We start from the raw sequence: 12,053 nt of genomic DNA, 5'->3' as shown, positions 1-12,053 counted from the left end.
GGCATGGCATTGCCAAAGTTGAACAGAGAAGCCAAAGATGCTTCTCGGTTTCTCTTTTTTGTTCTCATCAGATGAAAATAACCTGAGTTCAGCATGCAAGGACCTAATTTTGGAAGTATTAGGCACAAAAGGTGGTATACTTAACTGCGAGTAAGTGAAGTAACCATTCAAACTTGTTAAGAAAGTACTAATCTTTTTTGCTGACAAAGGGTTTGTTAAGGATGGTGTGGTTACTGCAAAGAGGCGTTTCTAAACTGCAGATGCAACTTACACTGATCATCCATCCAATCCAAGTTTGTGCCACACTATGGGTGGATGGAACTCCGGAACAAAAGGAGAAAGCAGCAGCATTTGGATGTGATAGCTCTTTTGTAACCACACCATCCTCTCGCCAGCTTAATGTAATCTCTGCTGCACATTGGCTTCGGCTTTGCAATAAAATTCCTTCAGGCTGGCCTAACAAACCCTCCGTTCCGTCAAGAGGACGCGGTAATTGCGATGTGCCATCCCATCCATCGAGACTTCTGAGTGCAGTGGAATATATAATCTCCATTTCTAGTCGGATGGATGGATGCTCAGAATTCAGAAACTACAGCTCTCATTTTTATGCAAGCTGTAGTAGAATATGATGTCAATCTTGCATCCAGCTAAAGGGGCAGAACGAAGATCAGGTCTAATTGTTACTGGCGTGGAATATGCTATGCGTGATTTAAATGTTGACTAGCTTGTCTTTTTTTTATTCATGGGTTCTGTGATTCATGATCAAAAATGTTAATTTGGATGGTGCCTGACACTGCATTGCATCTCACAATAAAATTCGCTCCCAGTCATTTATGCAGCCAACTATCAGGATATATTCATCTGACAACTAGATATTAACTTGGATCGGGATCCTCTTCAGATGCCCATCCGAGTATTCGGGTGCTGCTGCTCCCTCCAAATTTTTACTCGTGAAAAATGGCGTTCACCAGTCCAAACGACAAACTAAATTCAGAAACTGCGGCCAAGGGATCTCATTCTAAAAGGAATGGATCTTCGAGATATAACAGTCCATTCTTATACATCCCTGCTCCAGCTAATGCAATACACATTCTCAGGGGCCTGTATGGTGTGTAGAATGAAAAAGGTGCCTCCAACGTGCCCCCATCTTATGCAGTCACACGAGCAGCGTCACGCTTTGATGCAAACTCCAGTTCCTCTGGTGTGAAGGGAAGTGGCTTTGTTGGTGCAGGCAGGCGGCCAGTGCTATCAACCTTGTCTCGCTGCTTGGGCGGAGGCCTTGCCGCTTTTGGTAGCAGTCGCCCCTTCTTCTCAAACCACTCGGGTTTGAGGAGCGCCCGGAATCCAAGCTTGTTGTAATACACCAATCTTACTGTTCCACCAGCTGCTTCGACAGCAGCTTTTGCCCTTGCTGTCGCCCTTGATACCTGCAATTTTCAGTGCATGTACTGTTTAAGAACGGATTTCAGAATCCAGAAACCAATATGTAAAATAACACTAGCAACTGCAAAAGGTCATGAAGGGCAGAATTAGGGCACTAAAGTTCAAACTTATCCACATCAACAATATTCAGGACTGATCTAATCTAGTGACCATCGAGACAACTGAAGGAAAATCATCATGTTGTTTTTTTAGTCACCTACATCATCCCATTCAAGACCATTTTGTATTAGTTGGTCTTATGCCAAATGATAAAGATAACCAAGATTTATAAGGAACTACCTAATCTTCTCTACCAAGGAATCACATCTACCTAATCTTATGCCAAATGTACTCGGCATGGTTTCAAGCTAAGGAACAAACGTCCATGTTCATGCTTGAAGTTTGTGCCGTCACATGCAGCGATGAACGAAAATAATCATTGTAGGTAAAGGCCAAACATTCATTTTGGACTTCAAGAAGGCATGCTGGATGTCAACGGGATTGAGAGGAAACTGAACTCCCTAGTTACCTTCAGGAAAAAGCCATTGTATGTACTCAGCATGATTGCAAGCTACGGACAAGCTAGTAGATCATGTGGAGAAATAAACAGATATTTGTTTAACAAAAAATAGTTCTTTTTTCTCAATAGATGTCCAATTTCATGTTTCAAACTTGTGTCATCACATGCAGCAAGACACAGAACATAATCTTTCTAGGTAAGAGCCAGGCGTTAAATTTGAACTTTGAAGGCAAGCATGTCATTCCTGACAAGATGGCTTGCAACGAAATAAGAAACTACAAGAGTAAATATCACTCCTGATTAGATATAAATACTTTATTTCACTGGAGATAATGTTTACCTCAAGGTGAATTGGCCATTTGATTTCTTCTGCTCCACGGCCCATTAAGCGAATTCCATCCTTTATTTGCTTCCCAATGGCACTTGTATCCTGGCAAAGTGGGATACAGATGTTCATGTGATCAAACAAAAAAACAACAGAAGTATACCATGTTAAAAAAATTCTAAGTACCTTCAGTGTCTTCATTGTGATCAGTTCAGAGGAATCAATTTTTCCAGCATTGATGAGCTTTGCAATTTTCCCCAGTCCACAGGGCTGATCAGAAGGAAATAATAATAACATCGCATATTCTCATACGTGCTATCGCAGATCACAGTTAGAATAGGTTCAAGTCATGCATGAGCATGGATCAGTAGTATTCACAATCTGCTCAATATAATTATACCATAGACAGTGAAACAGTTTCTGAAGGCAGCACCAGTTTGTAGATGGCTAACATCGGTGTGAGAGGAAATTGTCTACTACTTGACTTACATTTCAATAGTTGCACACCATGATGATAATTTCAAGACCTAGATTCTAGATTTTCCTTAGCATTATCCTTAAACTCCTTGCTATTGTGTACGCCTCTTGAAGGGGGTGGGAGTGTTAAGGATAGTAGTGTATAATATGTGTGTCGATGGAGTTTGTGGTACTGTAGATTTAGTCAAGGATTTATTTAGTCATTTGTAAAACCTATATATATGGCGTTTGAGCTTCAACGCTATCAAACTTTGTTAACAATATTTGTCCTCCAAAATCCAAATGTCTTCTCAACCATTCTCTGTCACCTTCATATACACCACTTCCTTCATACCACCACCTAGACACTGCCATGGCACGAAAGGTGAGCACCAAACAATAGCACTGCCCCAATTAATGTAACTCCCTTTAATCACATCCTTGCACAATAGCTAGATATAGCTCTGCATGTTATATTCTCTTCAGAAGGTATTTTGCATCCAAAAATATCTGTTGCTTAACAGCTTGCATGTTTGATGAAGTTGAATAAGACAGAATCAGCTGGAGCTTTATTGTTCTTTCAGTTGGTATTTATTGACTTTTGTGCCGCAATGGGAGTATGGGACATGCTAAGCAGCTGCAATGTCACCTTGATACATACCTTTTTCTTCAGAAATACTCCATTGATTCCTTCTATTTGATGCTTTAGAACCCTAGTTGTTTATGATATTTAACTATAGATATGTTTAAAACTATATCATAATAATAGACATTAAAAAAAGTTCATCAAATTATAGTATTTAAGTTTAGAAAATAGTCAAAATTGTTAAATATATACATTGCCCTGTGTAATATCCCTGGACTATAAGGGGCTTCTTGCATATTGTCATCTGTACATGTGTACATATACTGGCCTAAGACCTCTAGACAATATAAGTAATTATCCCTAACATGCTATCAGAGCTAGGTCTTCTACCAGAAGCAGCAACTCATCCTTAAACCCTAGATTTTTTTCCCTGACGGCTACTTCCCTGTAGCTTTCCGATCGGATCTACTGTTCCTCTACAGCGCTCCCGATTCGATCTCCTCTGCTTTTGCTTAGTCACCGACTAGCCGACGCCCCTCCCGACGGCCCATCCGACGGCCACTGCTACCTCCACCTGTCGGTTGCCCGGATCCGCCAGTCGGCCCCTGCCCTGCGGGTCCGCGTCGACCCCACTGGTCTTCGCACCTCCCGGCGTCCCGGCCCGACACCACCGTTGCCCCCAACGCCGACCGGTCCAGCCTCGTCGTTGCACCTCTGTTTGCCCACCTTTGCCCTGAAGTGCACCATCCCGACCAAGCCCAGCAAACCCGTGACACCCCACCTGGTCGATCCACTCCGCTCTGCTGCGCCGCCGGTCGGATTGCTCTGACCTGCCGCTCAGCCTAAGCGCCTATAGGTCTTCCTTCTCCCGGACGCCCCTCTACCCATTTTGGTCAGACCGAGCTCGACTCACTGAGTCGACAAGTCTTCAACGAACTGACTCGCAGATAAGGCAAAAAAAACAAAAAAAACAAATTTGCAGCAGCTCGCCGCTTTCTTTGCGCTCTCGCCGTTGCTTTCCACTTTCCTTTGCGCTCTCACCGTCGTTCGTTGCTATTTGCTGTTGCTCACCGCTGCCTTTGTGCTCTCGCCGTCGACCGCCGCTTCTCCTTTGCGCTGTCGTTGTCGTTCTCACCTCTTCAGGATTCATCAAGCACCGTTTCAGTTCCTCGGTGCTCAGTGATCTTTGATGGTGCCAACTACCGGAACTTCGCGCAGCATATGCGCGTTCATATGCGTGGTCTTCGTCTTTGAGGTGTTCTCTGTGGCGACGTTCTTTATCCGCCTTCCCTGGAGCTTCCGACAGAGCCCATGCAACCGATTGTTGACAAAGGAGATAAGACAGCTATTGATATCGCCACAGCTACTTATGAGAAGGCGTCTCCATCTATCAGGAAACTTTGGAGCTGTACTATGATCGACTATCTAACTGTGCTCAATGGATGGATGATGATGCTCATGCGGCGTCTATTCTAATTGCTAGTGTGAAGCACAAGTTTTCTTCTGAAATTGTTGGGTTCTCTACTGTTTTTCAGATATTGACTCATCTTCATCATACCTATGAGATATCTGGTGATGCTCTCTATCTGTCTATTATTCACTAGGAGCAGTCTCTTCAACAGGGTGATGCCACAGTTGATGATTTCTATGCTTAGATGTCAGATATGTGGCGTTAGTTGGACTCTCTTTCTGTTGTTGGTTGCCACTCTTGTCAGTGCTGCTTGGATCTGCGTGCTGAGTGTGACTTTCGACACCTTTACGAGTTCTTGACTCGCCTTCGTCCGGAGTTTGAGCAGAGCCGGACTCAGCTACTTGCTCAACATCCTCTATGTCACGCTTATGGAGGCTCTTACGGAGTTGCACTCAGAGGAGACTCGTCTATGTGGTTATGAACTGCTGCTACTTCCTTCAGTATTGGTTGCTTGTCTACCTGTTGTGTCTACGTCTTCGACTACACCGCCGTCCGCTCCTCGTGAGAATCCTTTGCCACCTGCACCTTCTTCAGGTGGTGGGAGTCACCCCCGCTGCTCCTACTTCAGCAAGGAGGGCCATGTCGGAGCGAACTGCTACCAGAAGAAGAAGCATCTTTGACGTTCCTCTAGTGCTTCTACCTCAACTACCTCCTCGACTACCTCTTCGACTGACACTCAGCAGAAAATTGTGATGCTGCTTCGTCGCCTGGTTACTACCTCTGGCTCTGCACCGACAAGTTCTGTTGGTTCTACTACTCTCTTCTATCACTAAGAGACCACCTTCTACGCAGTCAAGTACTTTTCCATGAATTCTTGACTCTGGAGCATCTTTTCATATGACTTCTGATTCTTTCAATCTATCTTCGCTTCATTCTCTTGTTTTCTTCTATTCATGTCGTTACCGCTGATAGTACTTCTCTTTCTGTTGTTGATCGGGCACCCTTAGCACTTCTTCTTTTAGTATTCCTTCTGTTGCTTACATTCCCCAACTCACCATGCATCTCATGTCAACTAGTCAGCTCACTCATGGTTGTCATGTTATTCTAGATTCTAACTCTTGGTGTGTTCAGGATCATCACACGGATGCTCTGGTTAGTACTGGCCCTCAGCGCCATAATTCTCAGCATCTATGGGAGCTTGACTCGCTTCGCCTTCCTTCGGTTGTCATCCTCGGTCTATCTGCTTCCTCGACTACTAGCTCCTTACAGCAGTAGCATCATCATCTTGGTTATGTTTGTAGGTCGCGTCTGTCTTCATTAGTTCATCGTGGTCTTTTAAGGTCTATCTCAAAAGATGTCCTCAGATTGTAAGGGTTGTAAGCTTAGGAAATAGATTCAGCTTCCTTATCTTCATAGTGAGTCAGTATCTCAACGTCCTTTTGATATTATTCATTCAGATGTATGGGGTACAACTCCCTTCGTTTTAAAAGGAGATCATAGCTACTATATTATCTTTATAGATAATTTTTCTTGCCACACTTGGATTTATTTCATATCTTCTCGTAGTGAGGTGTTATCTATATATAAGCGCTTTGCCACTATGATTCGCACTCAGTTTGACACTCCTATTCGTGTTTTCCTTTTCTGTTGGTGAACTTTTTTCTGGACATCTTCGTTCCTTTCTTGTTGAACAGGGTACGTTGTCTAAGTTCTCCTGCCCTAAAGCTCATGCTCAAAATGGTGTTGCTCAGCGCAAGTATCGTCATCTCCTTGAGACTGCTCGTGCGCTTATGCTTACCTCTTCTGTTCCACCTCATTTTTGGGCTAAGAGGGTCTCCATTGCCACATACTTGGTCATTATCCAACCCTCCTCTACTCTCAAGGGTGGGATTCCTTTTGAGCGTCTATATGGATGCCTTCCTAACTACTCCTCTCTTCGTCTTTTTTGCTATGTTTGTTACGTCCTCTCGCCTGCCGTGAACGTACCAAAGTGACTACTCAATTTGTTGAGTGTTGAGCATAAGGGTTATAGGTGTTAGGACCCTGTTGCTCACCGAATGCGTATTGCTCGGGATGTTACTTTTGATGAATCTCGTCCCTTCTATCCTCATAACACATCTTCCAATTCTTCAGCATCCTTAGTCGAGCCTCTGTCATTTCTCACTTTTCCTGTCACACATGTTTCTTCTTCTCTTCCCCGGACATCATTGTCACCCTCTCCTGTTGTGCCTGCTTCGGTGCCTTCCACTCTTTTGGCCTCTTCGTCTCATGCTCTTACTCCTTCTGATCTTGTTGAGCCTTTTACTTTCCACTACACTCGTCATTCTTGTGCCGTCTCACATCCTGCTGAGCCACTTTCTGATGAGCCATCTCCTAGTGATTCAGTTCCTTCCTCTCCTCGTTATTCTCTTCGTGATCACCATTCGATTCGACCTCCTGATCATTTTGGCTTTGCTGGTGCCATTCCTGCTAAGCCATCTTCTTACCGTGAGGTTGTTATTCATCAGGAATGGCAGCATACGATGGTTGAGGAGCTTGCTGCTCTTGAGCGCACCGGCACGTGGGATCTTGTCCCCCCCCCCCACACACACACACACATGTTTATCATATCACATGCAAGTGGATCTATAAGGTTAAGATCCACTCTGATGGCTCTCTTGAGCGCTATAAGGTTCGTCTTGCTGCAAGTGATTTTCAGCAGGAGCATGGTCGTGACTATGATGAGACTTTTGCTCCAGTAGCCCACATAACTACATTGTGCACTCTTCTTGTCGTTGCTTTTGTGCATCAGTGGTCTATCTCCCAACTTGATGTCAAGAGTGCCTTTCTTAATGGTGAGTTGGTGAGGAGTTCTACATGCACCCACTGCCAGGCTATTTGTCATCTTCGTCGCTCTCTCTATAGCCTTAAGCAATCCCCTCGAGCCTGGTTTGAGCGTTTTTCTTCTGTGATCATTACCGCTGGTTTTTCAGCTAGTACTCATGATCCTACGCTCTTTGTTCACGCTTCCTCTCGTTATCGGACTCTTCTTTTATATGTTGATGATATGATAATTGCAGGAGATGATTCTGAGTATATTGCCTTTGTGAAGGTTCGTCTCAATGGCGAGTTTCTTATATCCAATCTTGATCATCTTCGCTACTTTCTTGGGATTGAGATTTATTCTACCTCTGAAGACTTCTTTCTGTCCCAAGAGAACTATATTCAGAATCTTCTTCATCGTGCTTCTCTCACTGTCGAGCGCACTGTTGAGACTCCCAGCTTCAATCCACTGATGGTGAGTCTCTTGAGGATCCCACTCGTTACCGTCATCTAGTTGGGAGTTTTGTTTACCTTGGTGTCACTAATCCTGACATTTCTCATGCAATACACATCCTCAGTCAGTTTGTTTCTGCTCCTACTCAGCTCCACTATAGTCATCTCCTACGTGTTTTACGCTATCTTCATGGGGCTCTCTCTCGTCATCTCTTATTTCCACGTTCCAGCTCTTTACAGCTTCGTGCGTATTCTAATGCTACTTGGGCTAGTGATCCTTCTGATCACCGGTCTATTTCTGCCTACTGTGTTTTTCTTGGTGATTCTCTCGTTGCATAGAAGACTAAAAAGCATACCGTAGTTTCTCATTCTAGTGCAGAGGCTAAGTTGCAGGCCATGGTATTGTTGACAGCGGAGCACAGTTGGTTACGGTGGTTACTTGAGGATTTTGGTGTTTCTTCTCCTGCACCTACTCCTTTTTACTCAGACAGTACAGGTGCTATCAGTATTGCTCAAGATCCGGTGAAGCATGAACTCAGTAAACATATTGGTGTTGATGCTTCTTACACATAGACATAAGTACAGGATAAGGTGATAGCTCTTCAGTATGTTCCTTCTGAGCTTCAGTTGGCTAATTTCTTCACGGATGCACAGAGTACAGCTCAGCATAGGTTATATCTCTCCAAACTCAATGTGGTTGATCCCCCATAAGTTTGAGGGGGGTGTTAGATTATATATTGCTCTGTGTAATATCCTCCGACCATAAGGGCTTCTTGCATATTGTCACCTGTTCATGTGTATATATACTAGCCTAGAGCCTCCAAAGAATACAAGTTGCTATTCCTAACAAAAATCGCATCTCAAAGACTGCCAACAGTCAATAACTGAAAAGAAATGGAGGGAATACTCCTTCATTTATTGCAAGCCAATCATTCTTTCACTAGCAACTGTCTGTACAACTAAAGATTTTTTTATCTAGGGCCGTCATATAGTAAGGTGGTGTTTGGTTTGTGGGTTAGGGCTGGTAGAGATGGGAAATGGAGAGGCAAGGATGGCCTTTACCTTGTTTGGTTGGAGGGAATGAGAAGAGGGGTGGGTTCAAAACCCACCGAGGAGAGTGGGTTTCAACTGTGAAATGAATGGATGACCACACTGGCCTTACAGCACCATCTTCAAGCAGCCCTTCGCGGGCATTCATTGTCCTCATTGCTGGTGGCCGATCCTTGTATCATGTGCCACATTGCTACATTCTACCCAGCGCACAGCTCTAGACCTCACAAAAGGCCAACGACACCATCCCAACTAGCACCACAAGATCAACTCGCCTCTACCAGGACTCCCCCCTCTCTACTGTGGTCCACACTTGCCACCAACGATTGCCGCATGCAATGGCTACTGTTCACAGCTGCTTCTCGCCCGAATGTCTTCTGCCTATCTGGAGTCTGGACAAAATCGATTTGACTCCTTGAATCCTCCCTCACGTTTGCTTCCATCTGCCAAAACATCCAAAGTATTTCAACGCATTGGACAGCTCATTCTGCAACCCATACAGGTGATGGTGTCTGTACTATGTGGGTGTGTTTGTGCGTGGTCTCGATCTATGGAGAATGGAGAAAAATTATGCATTTTGATCTGATTAGAAGGCACATTATGATGAAGGGCAGTTTTGGCCAATGTAGTTTTAATCCCTATCCTCAACCAGATGCATGTTTTCCCAAACCAACCACTTGATATCCCTTCTCATTCTGCAATCCCATACCCACCATGTATCCAAGCGCCACCTATGTCTAAAGCATACTGTGTATCAAGTTTCTATAGTACAGAAGCATAGAGATGCAATCATGATTCGTGTTCGATCGCTTTCCATTTTTTTCTCCTTTTGTGGGTGGGTTCACCATTGCGCCCAGCCACCCATAAAGCATATTCTAGCTCAAAACTAACCCAGAACACCCCATCATTCCATTAGACCAGTCGCCCAGCCGGTTTTCATGAACATGTTAACCAAATTATAAATCTCAGTGTTCCATGGTCCCGAACCTAATTAAAGGAACTGATAACTTGTAAGTTCGTTAATGCAGTTAACTATTGTCACGACATTAAATCAATAAAAAAATGATTTTCCCAAACAATCATAAAATATACAAATGAATTGCGTTATTTATATGATATTTAAGTAAAACAAAGCATGTATGCTTAAATTACTCTCTATTATTGACCTTAACGTAAAAAAAAAATTGCTTATTCGATTATAGTATGTGACACATTTAAAACCGAACTGAGGCAAAACCACCAAAATGACAGCATATTTCAGTTATTTCAGCTTGGTTAGGTTTGGTTGGTTTTTTCTCCACATACATCCCTGCAAAGTCTTGCATGCCACAAGATTGCGCCGTAGAAACATCATTGTAGCAGGGTCTGTGCCATGTAAATGAAACCGTAATCTTATTCTGTCATGTTTCCTCCTTTCGGCTTATTCTGCTCTCTGGGACTAAGTCTACTAAAAAAATCCTAAAATCGTTAAACAAGAATGGCTCATGGCAGGTCAGGTAGCAGTATCGCAAAAATGATATCTACATGAACCAACATCAACCACACCACAATTTCAAGCATCTTTCGTGGTGCACATTAAGCAGTCCTTATATCACAGATATGTCAGTTAAAAAACGTTAAAGAAATGTACCGGTAATAGGCTCAGCCAAAATTTTCCTCGTCTAATTGAGTTGAGTAACATCTCGGAAGACAACAAAATCCTTATACGGCAGCAATAAGTTAAAAGATGAGAAGTGAAACTTTGTCAACCCGGTGCACAGAACACAGATCGACCACCAAGACAAATTTTTACCATAGAAGTAAGCAGCATTTCAATCCAGCATCATTTGAGGAGACAACTGGACCCCATTGATGTACTGATTGCGAGCCGATATTACGCTATAGGAAACCAAGGAATGAAAATGGCGGTATGTATACTACGCCATCCGAACAGTAATACCGCATGGATGCGAGGAGAGGAGATGAAAGGGGAAGGAAAGCAGGAGGGACCTGGAATGTGAGGGAGAAGCGGTTCTTGAAGCCGCGGCGGGGCAGGCGGCGGCGGAGCGGGGTCTGGCCGCCCTCGAAGCCGAACCTCGCGGTGCCGCGCGCCTTCTGGCCCTTGTGGCCGCGGCCCGCAGTCTTGCCCTTGCCGGAGCCGATCCCGCGACCCTTGCGCGTCTTCTGCTTCCGCGCGCCCGGGTTGTCACGCAGGTCGTTGAGCCGCAGCAGGCTCCCCACCGTCCGCGGCGCCCTCGCCGCGGGCGCCGACGCCACCGCGGCCGCTGCCTGGGTGGCGTAGGAGGCGACCCTTGGAACGAGGAGGAGAGGCGGGGCTGGCGGTGGCAACGGATGCGGGAGGCGGCGGGCGGCGGCTGTGGCTCGGAAGAGATGGCAGGCGCGGCGCCACATGGCTGGTGGTGGGCTGGCTTCCTCCTCGAGGGCTTTGGTGGACTGGGGGTTTCAGGGTTCTTTCTCAAGTTTGCGTCTCGTGTTCTGCAGCTTCTGCCGAAATGGAAATGGAAATGGCAGCAGAGACGACCACACTCTCCTCTCCCTTCTCATCTCTGCTGCACATACACTTCGGGAGACTTGTTAACCGATGAATGGATCTCACTTGCAATCACATAAATTTTTAATGGTCTATTTTATTTATAAAAAAAAATGGTCTATTTTATGAGTTACTGTGAGATTACAAATGGGATTTAGTTATTATAGCAATGGGGTTAAGAATAGCTCATCTAAAAATCTGTAGCTTTATGATAAAATCGACGTTAAATTTGTAGTTTTATAATAATTTTACTAAATTATATATAGATTTATAATAAAATTAGTATTAAATCTGTAGTTTTGTAAAATTATTGTTTAAAATTTGTAATAATTTTGTTAAAGTACACGTAGTTTTGTAAGATTTACCCAAAAGTATAGTCAAAAATTAACACGATAGCTATACTATTTTTGGATTTAATCACTACGATTCTACGAGTTATAATTCCTGTACCTCCCACTCCCATGTGCGGTGAAGGAGCTCTCACAGTATCTATACGGT

At 44.2% G+C, this 12,053-nt stretch overlaps 1 protein-coding gene across 1 annotated transcript; it reads right to left on the bottom strand.

The window, feature by feature from the left end:
- Positions 1–830: 830 nt before the first annotated feature.
- Positions 831–11,565, bottom strand: LOC133910691 (uncharacterized). The gene is made up of 4 exons (XM_062353003.1): positions 11,015–11,565; positions 2,454–2,537; positions 2,283–2,372; positions 831–1,427 (listed from the first exon to the last, which is right to left on the bottom strand). Exons 1-4 carry the CDS (start codon positions 11,414–11,416, stop codon positions 1,149–1,151), a joined length of 855 nt encoding a protein of 284 aa, XP_062208987.1. The 5' UTR covers positions 11,417–11,565; the 3' UTR covers positions 831–1,148.
- Positions 11,566–12,053: the final 488 nt, after the last annotated feature.

This window comes from Phragmites australis, chromosome 1, assembly GCF_958298935.1.
Source record: "Phragmites australis chromosome 1, lpPhrAust1.1, whole genome shotgun sequence".
Taxonomy (NCBI): Eukaryota; Viridiplantae; Streptophyta; class Magnoliopsida; order Poales; family Poaceae; genus Phragmites; species Phragmites australis.
Note: the sequence above shows the minus strand (reverse complement) of the source record. Positions and strands in the feature narration are given on the sequence as shown.

Bases quoted from the DNA above. Each gene is read 5' to 3' on its own strand.
- LOC133910691 (XM_062353003.1), bottom strand. From the start codon at position 11,416: ATGTGGCGCCGCGCCTGCCATCTCTTCCGAGCCACAGCCGCCGCCCGC. The intron at 2,538-11,014 runs GTCCCTCCTGCT...CCTTCTGATCAG, and splicing joins GCTTCTCCCTCACATTCCAG to CCCTGTGGACTGGGGAAAAT. The intron at 1,428-2,282 runs GTAAACATTATC...TGAAAATTGCAG, and splicing joins AATGGCCAATTCACCTTGAG to GTATCAAGGGCGACAGCAAG.